At 39.7% G+C, this 16162-nt stretch overlaps 3 protein-coding genes across 4 annotated transcripts; 1 reads left to right on the top strand and 2 right to left on the bottom strand.

Annotated features, from left to right (window-relative positions):
* Positions 1–171: 171 nt before the first annotated feature.
* On the bottom strand, positions 172–3580 carry LOC139644076 (putative nuclease HARBI1). The gene is made up of 2 exons (XM_071519459.1): positions 2854–3580; positions 172–617 (listed from the first exon to the last, which is right to left on the bottom strand). Exons 1-2 carry the CDS (start codon positions 3539–3541, stop codon positions 187–189), a joined length of 1119 nt encoding a protein of 372 aa, XP_071375560.1. The 5' UTR covers positions 3542–3580; the 3' UTR covers positions 172–186.
* A 211-nt stretch (positions 3581–3791) lies between these two features.
* On the bottom strand, positions 3792–12006 carry pigp (phosphatidylinositol glycan anchor biosynthesis, class P). 2 transcript variants are annotated; one of them, XM_071519434.1, is made up of 5 exons: positions 11983–12006; positions 7675–7759; positions 6603–6675; positions 6286–6404; positions 3792–5575 (listed from the first exon to the last, which is right to left on the bottom strand). In XM_071519434.1, exons 2-5 carry the CDS (start codon positions 7754–7756, stop codon positions 5460–5462), a joined length of 390 nt encoding a protein of 129 aa, XP_071375535.1. In that variant the 5' UTR covers positions 7757–7759; positions 11983–12006; the 3' UTR covers positions 3792–5459. The 2 variants fall into 2 exon arrangements, with proteins under 2 accessions (XP_071375535.1, XP_071375534.1); XM_071519433.1 differs by lacking the exon at positions 11983–12006 and adding an exon at positions 7979–8117.
* On the top strand, positions 8352–13002 carry rexo4 (REX4 homolog, 3'-5' exonuclease). Its single transcript, XM_071519432.1, has 8 exons — positions 8352–8881; positions 9023–9357; positions 9797–9946; positions 10446–10639; positions 10765–10853; positions 10953–11027; positions 11471–11545; positions 11902–13002. Exons 1-8 carry the CDS (start codon positions 8639–8641, stop codon positions 12058–12060), a joined length of 1320 nt encoding a protein of 439 aa, XP_071375533.1. The 5' UTR covers positions 8352–8638; the 3' UTR covers positions 12061–13002.
* The last annotated feature ends 3160 nt before the right edge of the window (positions 13003–16162 follow it).

The raw sequence follows: 16162 nt of genomic DNA, 5'->3' as shown, positions 1-16162 counted from the left end.
TTTGACAAAATAAATGAGTTTGTTTTCACAAAGCCTGTAAACAAGATGAAAAACTGTGTTGATATCATTACATGTCAGTTCCAACTTTTGCCCTTCATCTGTTGCTTTGTCTGTGCTCTCTCTGCTTGGTCCCTGTCTAAAGAGACTGAAAGGAAGTGAGACAAACAGCCCCCCCCCCAACTCTCCTCACACATCCTCCACAGTATTACTCGCAATGACTGGATCTTGGCTACTGGAAGCAGCATAGAACCTATTGATGAGTTCCTCTCTGGCTCTCAGTGCATCAGGCTTGATCTCTACTACCGGCATCTGATGCCGCTTGCTTGGATGTAACGGCTCGATTTTACCGGCCACAGGCGGGGCGGGGACCGAGAACTTCTTCGCGATGTTGTGTAGGACACAACACGCCTTGATAATGTCTGCCTTTTTTTCCAGTGAGTTTTCTTGTGCAAAACCCAGTTGCATCAAGCACTTGAAACGCCTCTTGATGGAGCCGAGCGTCGTCCGCATGACGGCGTGGATCTTGGCGTGGGCCTCGTTGAAGGAGACCTCCTTCTCGTTGGCCGGTTGGGATACAGCAGTCAAGACGTGTTCGCTCAAGTTGTAGCCTCTCCCACCTACAAGGGGTAAAGGGGAGACTGAAATTAATACAGCATGGAAAACCAAAGACAGAAACAAAAGCATTAAACAAAGATACTGTATTGTGGCATAGTCGTAAAAAAACCCAACGTAAAATAGCTTTCCAGGCTGACAGATTGTATTCAAAGTAACAGACATAATGGATTAGGTGCATGAAGAGGACATCTTTTTCTTCTTCTTAATCTTCCCCACAGTGCAATGTGCTTAGTAGTGCTGAAACAGTTAATTGATAAATTGATTAGTCGATCGACAGAAATTAATTATCGTTTTAGTCACTTGTCAAGTACAAATACCAAACATTTTCAGATTACAGTTTAACAAATGGCAAAATTCGCTTGCTTTTCTCGATTTCACATGATTATAAAATTAATATTTTGGGGTTTTATTTGGCTGCTGGTCAAACTAAGTAAGCCATTTTAAGACTTTGGACTCTGGTAACCTGTGATTGGGCATTTGCCGTTATTTTTGACATTTTATAGACTAAATGATGAATCGAAATAAACCAAGATTAATCGATAATGAAAATAATCGTTAGTTGCAGCCTTAGTGCTTAGAGCATTCCTCCACCTCCCACTGTTAATCTGTCCAAACTGGCAGAGAAGGACCTGGCTGCAGACAAAATGGCGGACACGGAGGCAGACATGTTGGACCTCCGCAGTTGACAGGAAATCACGTGACCTCAGCAGCGGAAGTTGGTCTTCTTCGTGTCGTTTTTAGGTAACCCACTGCATTGGGCATGTGCATAGTCCACTTGTGGCAGAAAAGGCTGCCACAACTTACCGACTTTACAGCGGTAAGACACAGAGTCTATTAAGAATCTTTTAAAAGTCTGTTGGCCTTTCTAAGGTTTTATTCAATGTTGTCTATCAAACTTTAATATATCAAAGAGTCCAGCGAACGTAGGTATACTGATATGGAAAAAATAAATTTGAAAATGCCAAGTGGTTATTGCAGGTCCTGTAAGCACTTTTTAAAACATTTGTGTAAATTAATCCTGACATTGTCATTGCGTTTAATGAGTTTAAAATGGATACCCTGGCTATTACCACAACTAACCTGTAGTGTAGGACCTAGCTTAATAGCTGTCTGGGAAACCAGCTTGTGTTATTATAGGATTGGTGTGGTCAATCTTTTACCCCTCTGGAAAAAAAGTGCACTATCTAGGACAGCACAAGGAATGATTGGATCATTTGCTAACTGTTTTTCAGATTACCATCAAAATCCTGGAGGCCCAAGGAACCCAGTACTAAGCGGAGGTCACCACGGCCAGAGGAAGACTGTTTTAATTTTGATTTTGACAATAAACGATGCAATAAAAGTGCTGAGGGTCACTGTCTTTCATCAGTAGCTCACAGGGTCTTCCAGTTAGGCATAGCCTATTATCCACATTGTTTAAGAAATTGGTGAATAAATAAATTTGATGATAAATTTGCATGCTTATCTAGCACATGCAACTATGAGACATTGCCCCTTGACACTGTGTCTTAGATACTTTATTCTACAAATGTCAGTGTAGTATTACAGCCTACACTGACTTTGACTACTGACAGACTACTGACTTTGAGGGCCTGTCATGACTTTTCTTAAACCACTTGGGCCTAAATGTTAGTGTGTAGTGAAAGTACAGGTTTGCAGGAGTGTTTTGACATAGAACTTGTGCAGTTACATTAAAAGGTAAACTGTACAGTGGCCAATTTAGTCAGAATATAAGTGTTAATATATGCAGTGTTTATAGTTATGACACATATTATGGCATTTTTTCGTTATTATTTTGACATCAAACATTAATATGGGTGCTCACTTATTGAATTTGACGATTAAATTCAAAGTCATTGGTTTAAAACAAAGTTTTCATACGTTTAAAATATTGCGCTTTTATTTTGAAGGCTAAACGCCCAAACCGGAAGTCTTATTTTCTGTTAATTAGAGCCAGCGTAACACATCGAAAAACGAAGACAACCAACTTCCGCTGCTGAGGTCACGTGATTTCCTGTCAACTGCGGAGGTCCAAGATGTCTGCCTCCTTGTCCGCCATTTTATCTGCAGCCAGGTACTCTTGAACTGGCAAGTGCAGAGAGACAGTGTGTGAAGGGTATGAGGTAAGTTACGACAACCCATCAATGGGACACCAGTATGCAGATGGTCTACTGCATTAGTAAGAAACTCCCACTTTGAATAGTATGCTTTAAATTATTCTTTCAGCTCTTAACTCACCAACAACCCAGTACCGCCCATACACTTCTCCCTCCATCTCCCTTCCTTTGAAAGACGACTCCCACATCTCCTGTTCAGGCGTGCTGCCCACGGAACACATTTCAGCACTCAATATGTTGCCGTCCGAGTCGCATATGATCTGGGTCATGACTGATGTGTAGCCCAGGGTGTTGAGAAAAGACCGGAAAGTGTCCCTCTCGTAGGGAGACGCTCTGATCTTGAAGTGGGCGGCAGCGACGACGCCCAGCACCCTCTGGATCCCGCACAGCTTCTCTGTTTTGTAGGCAACGTTGGCTCTGGCGCACCGAGTCCCCGGGAATGAGATGAACTGATCGGCCATGCTTGCGACAACTTTCGAGATCGTGCAGATGACCTCGGGACAGTCTGAGTAGTTGATCCCGAGTTTTTCCTGGACCGCGACCGAGGAGGCGCCCTGTGCGTAATAGTTCAGTGCGATCATGACCATCGCGTCCGCAGACAGACCCGATTTTCTTTTCGCGTGTTTCCTCATGCTGAGCTCGACGTTGTCTGCGATGAAGCTGATACAAGGTCTCGTGAGATGAAACGTCTTGAACAAAGCTTCGTCGTCGAAATCGTCGAAACAGCTCATCGGAGATGACCCGTCCGCCCCGCCATCCCCCACGAGCTCATCCAGGACAGCAAACCAAACCGGGGGCGCAAAAGCCATCGCGTGCGTACTGAATTATATTTCAATAGGCTACAGAAGAGCGCGCGAACCCTCTTGGATGCAAGGAAGCGATGGCAACACGTTCTTCACCCAAAAAACAAAACAAACCCACCTTCTTCTTTTCATTTTTACGGCGGTTGGCAAAGAACTACCGCCACCAACTGGACAGGAGTAGCTATGAATCAGGAATATATAACATAGGCTACATTTACTTTATCAAACCAAAACGACAAATAAACACATTAAAAAAACGAATAAATGTAACAAGGATATAGAGACCACAAATCATTTATTCTGTCACTGTAAATTTGCACAAACCCCGGAAAATACTTGGGAAACACGATTTTCACAAATGCAAATGTATTACAACTCTACTCCTGTCCAGTTTTAAAAGTGAGACATCTTTATTTAGGGAAGAATAGGCCTAAGAAAGCTGTAAAGCAAAAGGCCTACATGACTTCCTCTTTCGCCCTTCTTTTAATACACTTCGTTATAGTTTTTACACATTTGTCATCATTTGTGTTGAAATTGGCCTAATATGTTATTCTGAAATAATATTATGTTATGGTTTGTTAATGTTGTTTTTCAGTACAGAAATGCAATAATGTGTGAAACAAATTGGAAATTACATTCTGGTCTATTCCTGTAAAGTTCAATTTGTAAAATTGCTTGATATTTACTGACTTTCCCAGAGAAATCAAATCTCTCAACTTAATGTTAAATGGTATTCCAGAAACTGCATGACCAATGGGAACCCTGACTTAAGAGGAGAAAACGCCCATCAGACTTGCAAATGACATTAGCCAAAAGTTGTTTGTATAAATGTGTTGCAACTAAAAGTTAAAAGAGTGAAAATAGAAATGTGCATTAGTATTTAAGAGAATCTCCAGGGTCTTAATTGTGGGGCTAAAACAAGGTGCAAACAGCTGGAAATACAACCTGAAAAATATATATCAAAAGTCTAATCACTGCATATTAACATGACTACATACGAAAAATATATGCTTTATTGAATATAATCTTCATGTGTGCAATACTTTTGCCACCCAAAGTACAAAATGGGCTGTTTTGACAATTTGTTGTTTTGATATGGCTGAAAATATCCTCAATGTGAAACTTAAAGTGTGTACCTTAATGTCATAATATTACTTCACATTCAACCTAATATCAAAACTGTGTTGTTCTCCAAATACTCATGACTCATCACTCTGCATAAGAGACGTGTGTCACATTTTCACTGCACAAAGAACAGTCAACTGAGCTAATTCAGTGTCATCTTTTAAGTCACTTCTTAAAACACACAATTATAGACTTGCTTTTAGGGAATGTTTTTGATTTTGGACACTTTTAATAGTGTTCCTTCTTATAGTTTTTTTTTTTTTTTAAACCACTTTTCCATTTGAATGAGTTTCCCAGTTTTCATCTCCTTTTTTAATACATTTTACTAGTCCCTTATATTTACGTATGCCTTTTCTTTTTTTTAAGATAAGAGCAACATAAAGTTTATATTATTATTTGAGAATGATCTTAGATGGCTCACACCTCCGCTTTATAAATATAGGGTCTGAGCAATGATAATTAAGTGGCTTAATTAAATTATAATACTTCATTAGGTACAGCTGTCTTTTCTCTGTGCAGTGTGTTTGATCAGCAGCCAACTCTCTGACTTCCTGCACCTGCTGGGTGCTCAAGGCACTCAACCCCCCAAATTGTTCCAGTGGCGCTCCTCAGTAGAAGACTGTGGCTGTACAGTGCATAACTCTTCCCAGAATAAATACATTAAGCATAATCCTTCTCTAAAATAAATAGGTTAGTGTCTCAATATGATCGGTGACACGCGCACCGAACAAATCCCCAGCAGCTTCACATATACCCTGCATCCCACTTAAATCAGTTCCTACTGCATTTTCCCTATTTGTTATAGCTTTTGCGACAGATAGAACATTTTGTTGACTTCGCTAACGGAGACATCCTTCAGTCTGGGTATTCCCCCCTTCTGGCAGCCGTCCGTCCTCTGGCCTCTGGCGTACACATCTGTGACAGACGGGAAACATTCAAGAGTGCAAAGGTGAGAACGATTAGAAGGCTCTCAGTTAGCTGTAAGGAATGCATGAGAAAATCTTCATCTGTAGCTGTTCAAAATCTGCAATAGAGATCATTCTCTCTTGTCAGGAGGCATGATATCTGAGGCCAACGGTATCCTATTTCTCAATATTCTAGCCTATAAAATATATTTCAATATATTTTAAAATTTTAATCTAGATATTTTTTATACAATCTTTTAGTATTTTGATGCCCATTTGTGGCTTTTAGATAAGCACTATATAAATAAAGTTTTATTAGTAGTTATTATTATTATTAGTAGTAGTAGTAGCAGTAGCCCAAGTAGTAGTAGCTACAGTAGTAACAGCTGTAGTAGTAGTATAAGTAGTAGTAATAGCTGTAGTAGTAGAAGTAGTAGTAGCAGTAGCAGCAGTAGAATTTGCTATAGTAGTAGTAGTAGTAGTAGTAGTAGTGGTATTAGCAGCATTAATAGTAGACTATACTATAGTATTAGTAAGTAATAAGTAATATATGATAGTACTAGCAACAGTAATAGTAGTAGAAGCAGTAATAGTTGTAACTTAGCAGTAGTAGTAATAGTAGTAGTAGTACTAGTAGCAGTAATAGTAGTGGTAGTGGTGTTATGGATGTTAAACATCATCACTAGAAAGCGGGTAACAGGTATGCAGATGGATCCTAACCTGTGATGTTGTCGACTGAGTCGAGCGGCGCCGTGTTGTTCATGTTCACTCCAAACAGCAGCAGCACAAAGATGGTTAATGCAACCAGCAGATAGATTGGTACAGCGAGGGCCCAATATCTATACAGAAGACACATCACCATTAAAAAAAAAAAGACCGAATCTATAGGAGAATAGAGACTAATTCACTGCAGTCATGTGGTTTCAGTTAATGGATCATAAAACTTCTAATGTGATACTTCTTGAGGCATACACTTCCGTTTAACAATCAAATGAACTGATTATTGACTGATTAGCAAGTTTTCTTGTTTTACCTACTTTTGAGGCCAGTAAGTGAGGCCTATTGAATGAAGCCACTCCTCTGGTATGTATGCCCACAGACAAAACAGAACTGTGGAGAAAGAATGGGAAGGTCTGTTTGGTTGATAGGCTATAATTGAACACATATAATATTACAGATAGGGTAGATACTAGACAGGCTTTTTTGTTCACCTTATTAACCATATTTTATTTTCATTCACCTTATTAAACACAGTGAAATTAGGAATTTGGTTATCTTTGCAAATACCCTGACACACATATTCCTCACACATACATTGGAAAAAGTTACTGAACCAACTTACAGCCACTTTTATCCAATGGTGTTGTGTACTTTTAAGAATAAAGTTAAAGTGTGATGTGTCTGAGGAATTCACTGTATTTTTTGAAAAAACGTTGCTTGTTGTTCAGTTGATTTCAGTAATCTTCACTTGTTTTTCAGTTGATTTCAGTCATTTTAGCTAGTAAAACTTCAACTATCTCTGAAGAGACAGAGGGACGAACTGAAAAAAATGTAGAAGAAGACCTCCAGACTATCTGCCTCATTTGTTTGTAATTTGCTAACAGTACAGGCGTAGAGTATTTTATGAAGGTAGATATATAAACAATAAATTTTTGTTCAGATACACTTCAGTACATTTTCTGAAAACACGTCGTCTTTGAGAAAGAAATTTGAGATAAACTGCTTCCCAGAACATGTCACAATAATATCATTATCAGATCGTACATGGGAAGTTTTTGCCAAAGATGAAAACATTTCAGATAGAGGCAACAACAGATAAATTAACAGTGACCTCATCAACACAGCCAATCACTGGTGAATGTTAAACATTTTACTCTGTCTTTTTGTGTTTATAAATGAAGAATGACTGTATATATGTGTCTGACACCTGGAAAATATCTTACTCTGCCATGTTATGTTTAACACTAAAGAAGCCTGTACCAGTATTTGTCAAAAGTCTGAATTTCCTTCATCTCTTCATCCATAACCAGAGACAACACATGGCCTAATACAGGGGGCCTAAACTTGTTTTGTCAGGCCCATTGGAAAAGTGAAGTATGTTTGACTTACAGAAGCCGAACTGGGAGCCAAGGAAAAGAACAAACCCATAGATGGCCCTCTCAGGTAGAGGAGAGGGAGAGTTTACCACCATGACCTGAAACCACAATAAAAACAGACATAAGACAGCTAGTCAAGGCTCAAATAAAGCTTCAGGTAGCAAGTATATCATATTTAACCAGGTCACATACTCTAACTGTGGATTAGCAGTGTCTAGCTAATACAAACAAGCCTAAACTGATCGTAAGAAAAGCTACCAGCAAGTATTTTCCTATCAAACCAACAATAACCTCAGGCTCAGCTTTTGAATATTTACCAAGATTTCGACCAAAGCATATGCTACGTAGATACAAAATGTAAAGAAAGCATCCAAAAACGAAATGAGTCAGATAAAGCAACCTAAACTGAGGCGCCTTTTACTAAACGGCAATCATACCGTCGTCCGATACAATATTCTGCCCGTATTGCAACGTTTATTAGAAAATGAGTTCCTCACTGGGCAATAAAAGGCAAAAACATACAATTTGACTGTCATTTGTAAATATACTGTATGAATTACAGTGGATGTGAGAGAAAAAATGATGATCACGTCAGCTTCGTCGTCACTTTCGTGTAGCTTTGGAAACAGACGGTCTTACTTTGCAGTTTGGTATTTTTTGCCGGACACATTTAGGTGTTACACATCTCGGAAGTACACAAGTTCAGCATGGCTTTGGCAGCAGCACACAAGTGTACTATTTAGCGACTTTAACAGCAGTTCAGAGGAATATCTGGACCATTATTCTCCGTTGGTATGAGCAGATTGTAAACTTGTTTAGGAGTAATATTTCTCGGTGAGACAGTAGTGACCGTTGCGTTACTTTAGCAGGGCAGCTGCCTAGCTGTTAGCAAGTCTGTTAGGAAGCTGATGGTCCAGCGTGGCTGAGGAGGATTAGCAGACTTCAGAAAACTTCAAAACCAAAATATCTCTCGGTAAATGTCCATAATGTCCAAGGTGAAGGTAAAGAAAGCAGACTCTCCCTCTGCCACAGCAAAAACACAACAGGCCACACCGACAGAGAAGAACAACAAAGCTAAAAAGAAAAAGAAACACTGGATAAAAGATAAATTTAAACAGAAAAAGCTCCCACCGAAGGACCAAGGGAAAGCTAAAGCTGAGCAAATATTACCTCCGAAAGATGCCCAACAGTTCTCTGCCAACTGGAAAACGTTACAAGCGGTAAGAGTTTTGGCTGTATCTATTAACTGTTAAGCTTACCAAGTGTCCTAGTCATATCTGAGTGTTAGATTAAGTCACATTCATCACTACAGTGCTGAAGTGAGATGGTTCTCAACATGATCATATTTTTTTTTTTTACAGATGCTAAAGGCCAATCCACCAGAGAAGAAGCAGCCTGTGGTGCAGAACCTCAAGAATGGCACTTCACAAAAAGTGGACGACGTGAAAAAATCTTCCAAAAATATTTCCAAGAACAATGCCTGTCCCAAACAGATGGATGCTGGGAAAGCAGGGAAGGACAAACCTGTTTCTAGTGTCGTCCCAAGTGGGACGCAGGTTAATGTAAAAGGTCCAGCTGTCTCAGAGGCGCAACAGCATAAAGCCCAAAAAAGGAAAAAGGACAGTGGAAAGACGTCAAACTGTGAGCAGGCAGCCAAGAAAAAGAAATCTGTGGTGGAAGAGACCAAGCCCACAGAGTGAGTATTTTTCCATGACTTGTCACGTTGCTATCGAGTTTAGGGCTGCAACTAACGATTATTTTCATTGTTGATTAATCTGTCGATTGTTTTCTCGATTTATCGATTAGTTGTTTGGTCTATAAAATGTCAGAAAATGGTGAAAAATGTCGATCAGTGTTTCCCAAAGCCCAAGATGACGTCTTCAAATGTCTTGTTTTGTCCACAACCCAAAGATATTCAGTTTACTGTCATAGAGGAGTAAAGAAACCAGAAAATATTCACATTTAAGAAGCTGGAATCAGAGAATTTTGATCTATTTTTCTTAAAAAATTACTCAAACCGATTAATCGATTATCAAAATAGTTGACGATTAATTTAATAGTTGACAACTAATCGATTAATCGTTGCAGCTCTAATCGAGTTTAAAGAAACTTCATGTTGTTCTCCGCCCCTGTAGAGACGACCTGTGGTTCGATGATGTGGACCCTGATGACATCGAGGCGACAGTGGGATCCGAGGCAGCAGACATTATGAGGAAGAAGCAGGGCATTCAGAAACACACCCAGGACACTGAGAGCGCCCTGGTCAAGGAGAAAGCTTTTGAGGGGTGAGTTACACCACATGCACACACTGTTGTGAATATAACTGTTACTTCGATGTTTTTTTTATACCTGGACTGCTGACATTGGTGGATTCGCTGCTATGTTTGCCACCAGTGTTGACACACTTCTGCAATAAATTCCTGTATGTCCTGCTTGTAATTACCACTAGGAAGCTGATGTGAAAGTTTTTTATTAGTTGGCACCTCGTATTTACGGGAAATCAGATATGACATGAATGTAGCATTAGCACCAGTCTAGCTCTAATTTAATCAAAATGATGCTGTAGGTGAAAATGTGGCGTGCTGTCTTGTCTTGGCTGAGCTTACCTTGTGTGTTGTACATTGTTTTTGATACAGGCAGTGGAAATAAATTAGGGTAAAACCATGTGCTTTAAAAGATAACAGTGTTTTTTCCCAGCCTAAACTCCTCAGGCAGGGCGATGCGATGACAAAGTAGTGACCGCAGCTCCTCTCTATTCTGCCCGTTTTCCTTGGTGACTGTCAGCCTCACCAGAGCCGTGGCCATGGACTGTGAGATGGTGGGAGTGGGTCCCGACGGAGAGGACAGCATCGTGGCGCGCGTGTCCCTCGTGAACCAGTTTGGAAAGTGCATCTACGACAAATACGTCAAGCCCACAGAGAAAGTGACCGACTACAGGACAGCCGTCAGCGGGATCCGACCGGAGGACATCAAAAACGGTGAGCCAAGAAATTAGTCGTAAATAACCTGTAATATTCTGCGTTAGAAACGGAGACTAGTTGTCATTAATCCTTTGGGTTACAGTCTCAGTTACATGTCTCTCTCATGCCTCTCTGTGCTGCAGGGGAGAATGTTCGCACTGTGCAGAGGGAGGTCGCTGAGATCCTGCGAGGGAGAATAGTGGTTGGACACGCTGTACACAATGACTTCAAGGTAGCCTGAGTGTAATGTAATGTCTGAGGTGGCACCATCGTCATTTTCAAAATACATTTCAGCACTTGTAAACCAACCATAACTCTAACTCTCTTTCAGATTTTACTCCTAGATCATCCAAAAAAGAAAATCCGTGACACCCAGAAGTATAAACCCTTTAAGAGGACTGTAAAGGTACTCGTGAAACATTACAGCTTTTCATGTCTAGGATCCCTAAATACATGCACTGCACATTAGGCATCCCCGGCTCATTGTATATATAATTAGGTTGATTATTTTCTCGATTAATCGAGTTGTTTGGTCTATAAAATGTCAGAAAATGGTGAAAAATGTCGATCAGTGTTTCCCAAAGCCCAAGATGATGTCCTCAAATGTCTTGTTTTGTCCACAACCCAAAGATATTCAGTTTACTGTCATAGAGGAGTAAAGAAACCAGAAAATATTCACATTTAAGAAGCTGGAATCAGAGAATTTTGACTTATTTTTCTTAAAAAAATACTCAAACCGATTAATCGATTACCAAAATAGTTGGCGATTAATTTAATAGTTGACAACTAAACGATTAATCGATTAATCGTTGCAGCTCTATATATAATAAATTGTTTTCCTTTTTTTAGAGTGGAAGACCCTCGCTGAAACTCCTCTGTAGAGAAATACTCCATGTGAAAGTCCAACAGGGTGAACATTCATCCGTAAGTCAACATCCGTCCTCTTCACACACACTTGTCATTAACAAACTTTGACACAGCTATACCTCATGAAAGGTCATTTTTTCCCCCAAATCAGTTATGATAATGGTCAGTAGCGCTATGTAGCCTTTGTGTGCTGCTTATATCAGTATATTTCATTGTTTCCCTTCCTTTTGCATAACAAGTAACTGTTGAATCTGTTGCAAAATTCAAATATTTCAAGCTCTGTAACACTGACAGTTGCATTTTTGCTGGCATTAGAATGCATCAGTGCAACAAATTTCTTATAATATTATTGGAAATATACAACATGTAGCGTCTTTACCTGATCTCCCCCTCTCTCTTCGATTGTTCACCAGGTCCAAGACGCACAGGCCACCATGAGGCTGTACACTCTGGTGAAGAAACAGTGGGAGGCAGAGATCAAAGCCAGTCAGAACAACAAAGACTTGCGTGAGAAGAGTGAGAGAAAACCCAAGTCCCCCAAGAACAAGGGCAACCGTCTCACAGGATTATGAATTCAAAACCAGTCTGCAGGAAGACGGATCATCTCTGGACAAGAGGTCACAGGAGGCTTGACGGACTGAAATGATTAAAAGTTTGTGTTTGTTTTCAGAAAACAAAGCAACAACACGCAGACTTTCAGAAGTAACAGTGGTGTTGAACATTTATAATAGTAATAATTATAATACTCATAATAAGCTTTGTGTAACACCTTTCAGAACGGGGTGACAAAGTCCTTTACAGTGAGTAAAGACAAATAAACCAATAAGATAACCAATGAAAATCCCAGACATGATCTAAAAACAGAGTTACAATAGAATAAAACTGGCAAACCATTCAAAAGGTTGTCTTTTATAATGTATTTTTAGGAGGTGGTTTAAAAGATGACTGATTTAGCCCAGCCTGAGCTCCTCAGGCAGGACACTCACAGCCCCGGGGCCAAGATGGTAAAGACTTGATCATTTCTGGTCTTTAGCCAAGACTTGTGCATGGCTAGGAGCGTCCCGCCTGAGGATGGCAGGCTGTGCTCTGACTCATACAGGGATTAAAGCATCTGAGAGAGCAAGGAGCCATGATTTAGACTGATCCTTTAAGCAGTTTCCTCCTTAAATATTCCCAGAAATCAATGCCCAGTATGTTACTCCGAGCAGAAAAGAGGCCGGTGTTCAAATCCTTTGCAATCCATGTTGCAAACACTGCTTCAAGTATATGTTCTTAGAAGTACACATGGACCTGCTGTGTCTTGATAATTATTTGTCCAGTACCACAGATTGTGTGGCTGTTGTGTTATTTTTGCAATATGTTTCCAGTGTTTTCTACATTGTCTGTCTAGAGTTTTGGTCTCTCATGCCTTGGTATTGTAACAGTTAGTTCAATCCCTGGTTGGTTTGGGGAAGATTTGCCTTAAAAGTTGACTTTTGGAAACTGTTATGAATAAAATGTGAGCGAAATTCTTACTTTGTTTATAAATCTCCTGATAGTGATGGTATATGGTGTTTGCCAAAGACAGAATTGAGAAAAACTGACATATCCATGTCCAGCCTTGTCCTGTTGTGCCTGTTTATCTCCCTCATAAAGAAACAGATGGCCAACAGTTCATCCATGCAATATCCAAAATCCATTCCTTGGATTTTTATGCTCCAGTCTTCAGAAGTTAGCTGCTCTCTTTGCTGATAGGAGTTGGGATGACAGTGATATAGATAAATCCTAAAACATCCCAGCACCTTCACAGAAATCTCTGAAGACTTGAACCATATATCTTTGTCCTCCACCCTGATTAACATCACTTATATCAGCTGCAAGACAAAGGAGAACAAAACATTGGACTTTGTGTATGCAAATATTCATCTGGTGTCCAGGTACATGGCCATTTTCCAGCAACAGCCGTTTTCCACGAAGACTCAGAGTGTGTGGCCTCAGGAGTCTGTAGAGGCTCTACAGGGCTGATGAGATCTCACACACTGAAACCTGCTCTGTGGGGCGTCTAGTGCAAAACTGGTTATGTCAAATTCTATATGGACACTATGATTCTAATCAAAACAGTCTACAAACATGTCAGTTTCGAAACGGTAAACCCTGGATTACAAAGGACATTGAAATCCTCCCTCAATAGGAACAGGAGTGCTTCCAGGGCTGGGCACAGGGAGGAAGATAAATCTGTCCATGGAGGATGGGAAGAACACCTACAGGGAGAGGACTGACAACAATCTGTTGCCAAACTATGTAGGAGGTCTAGAGTGAGATGAGAAGGTTATCACTGGCCATAGGCAGCTGGGCCAGACTAGCATAGAATGAACAAGCATGTAGAAGGAATCACTGCACTCACCCTTAGATTGTGGAATAGAATAACTTCATTAGAGAAAAAGATGGTTCGCACTCAAAAAGAAGTAGGTTTCCAAACCTTTTATGTCCTCATTATGCAAATGTTTTTATTTTTTCTATAAATGCAGAAAAAAACATCATGCACAAACGTTTGGCTGGTACCTTCTGTGCAGGCTCCAGCCGAAATGTTTGTGCATGATGTTTCTTCTGCGTTTATATATATAAAATTTGTTTGTTAGGTTTGGAAAACTTCTTTTGTTCTTTTCTGCGTTGTTCCAGTTCTCAAGGACGGACGTCCCAGAATCCTCAACGATGACAGGCTGGTGGCACTGACCTCTGACACGATGAAGATCTTTGAGAAGCTGGTGCTGCTGAGGTGCGGTCTCCCAAGTGAAAGATAATTTGATGTGGTTCTGCATACAATATGTTCTTATTAATGCCGACTACCTAAGAATGTCATAATGACTAAGGTAAACAGTTTGTACAGGCTGTAATTCACTAAATCAGAATACACATATGAATGTGAGCAGTTTATTGACTCATCTGCTGATACAAGTGAGTAGTAAGATGTTCTCTGGATAATTTATGAGGCATCAGTACAGTGTATGTGTGCAGTGCTACAGAATAGTAAAAATAATTCCCATGAATGAATTTCCCATGAGTGGAAAAACTAATATTAATCTATGTAATGGCTCCCCCTAGTGGTTGAGACTGGTTAAAGAGAACTTGCTCTTCTGCCTGAAAAACATGGAGGTTTGTTCTCTTTTGTGAGAGACTACGAACACTGGACCTCTGGAAAAAAATAATATCTTAACTACTGAAGGGAGATGGAAATCAAATGACTTAAAGGCACAATTTCTATATGGTTGTACATTTAAATGAAACACTGATGTACATTAAACAACTGCTAATGAAGAAAACCTGCTATGTTCCTTATATTTCAAAATATGTTATGGAGTTTAGTAGGGAGTTTCGCTGAAGGTGTGATGCTCATTTCTGTACTAGGGAAATTAAAAAAAGGATCTGTAAAGTAAAAGTCAACAAATCCACTGGAAATGGTGGACTGCTTAATTTTACAAAACCTCCATCCACAATGATATTTTCTCCTGCATGTTTACAGTGAGGCAGTTGAATCAGGATCTTAACCTGCCTCTACAATGCAAGGAGTAATAAACATTATTCTAAAGTCAAACAAGGACCCTCTATCCTTAGAGAACTGAAGGCTTGTGTCCTTGATAAATAATGAAAGCCAATTGCAGCCATCTTTGCAGAGAAGCCAGACTCACTCAAAGATACAGCTCATTCTGGGTTTAGAAGCAGGCATATTTGACCAGTTGACATTTGAGGAGTTTTATATTTCATAGATTACAATGGATTTTCTTGCTGTAGATAGTTCAGTCCTGTTTATAGACTTCTGCAAATCATTTTAATAAGTTTAGCACTCCTTTACTTTTTGAAACAAGTAGATTTTTTGGCTTTGGTAGCTATTTTCAAAGGGTCATCAGAGCACTATACCACAGCAGCAAAAGCTAGCTCATGGGATGTCACAAAGATTTCAACTTGGACGAGGCCCGCACCAGTCATTCATGTCTTATAAATTAAAATAACTTTTGTCATTTCCAGTTGTTTTTAGATTAACCCTGAATATTAGATCTCTCACCCCTTAAAGGCTGTGACCTCTAGAAAATATGTAATATTCCTGTAAAAGATTGGACAATTTACCTAGGAGAGAAAGTTTGTAAAAAAGAAAATAAAGAAGTGGATTTAAAATTCTCACCAAGATATAAAAAAATATGATGCATCATTTGGAACAACAAAGATATAAAACACAAAAATGAGTCATTGTTCTATAGAACTTTGTTCATTGACATCTTTTTATTGGTGAAACATTTGATCTCAGAGGAAGGGCAAATATTTAACTGTGTAGAATTAAGTAAACTACACAATGTTGCAAACACATCTATCCATCCATCCATCCAGCCAGCCAGGAGAATGAGCCCCAATCACCCCAATAAATTGAGTGTTATTGAAGATGCCATTCATGAAAGTATTGCTCCACTGGTTGGATGGCATGATGGCTCGGTGGATAGCTCAGACTTCACGTCTTCCATTTTCTTGGATAAGGAACCCAAAGTGAAATAACAAGAATATCTATTCCTGCAGCAGTCACTAAGTGGTTGCCTTTCCAGTGAATACTCTATCACCAATAAATTAAAAGAGGTTTCTTAAGTTAATTCAAATGAGTCACCCTGTCAAAGTGCTTCTTACACATAGATTCAACTTGATGACAAATGT

The sequence above is a fragment of the Centroberyx affinis genome, unplaced genomic scaffold (genome assembly GCF_046629955.1).
Source record: "Centroberyx affinis isolate AG114_WGS23_722 - 3 ecotype Tasmania unplaced genomic scaffold, CSIRO-AGI_Caff_v1 ptg000697l_1, whole genome shotgun sequence".
Lineage (NCBI taxonomy): Eukaryota > Metazoa > Chordata > Actinopteri > Beryciformes > Berycidae > Centroberyx > Centroberyx affinis.
Note: the sequence above shows the minus strand (reverse complement) of the source record. Positions and strands in the feature narration are given on the sequence as shown.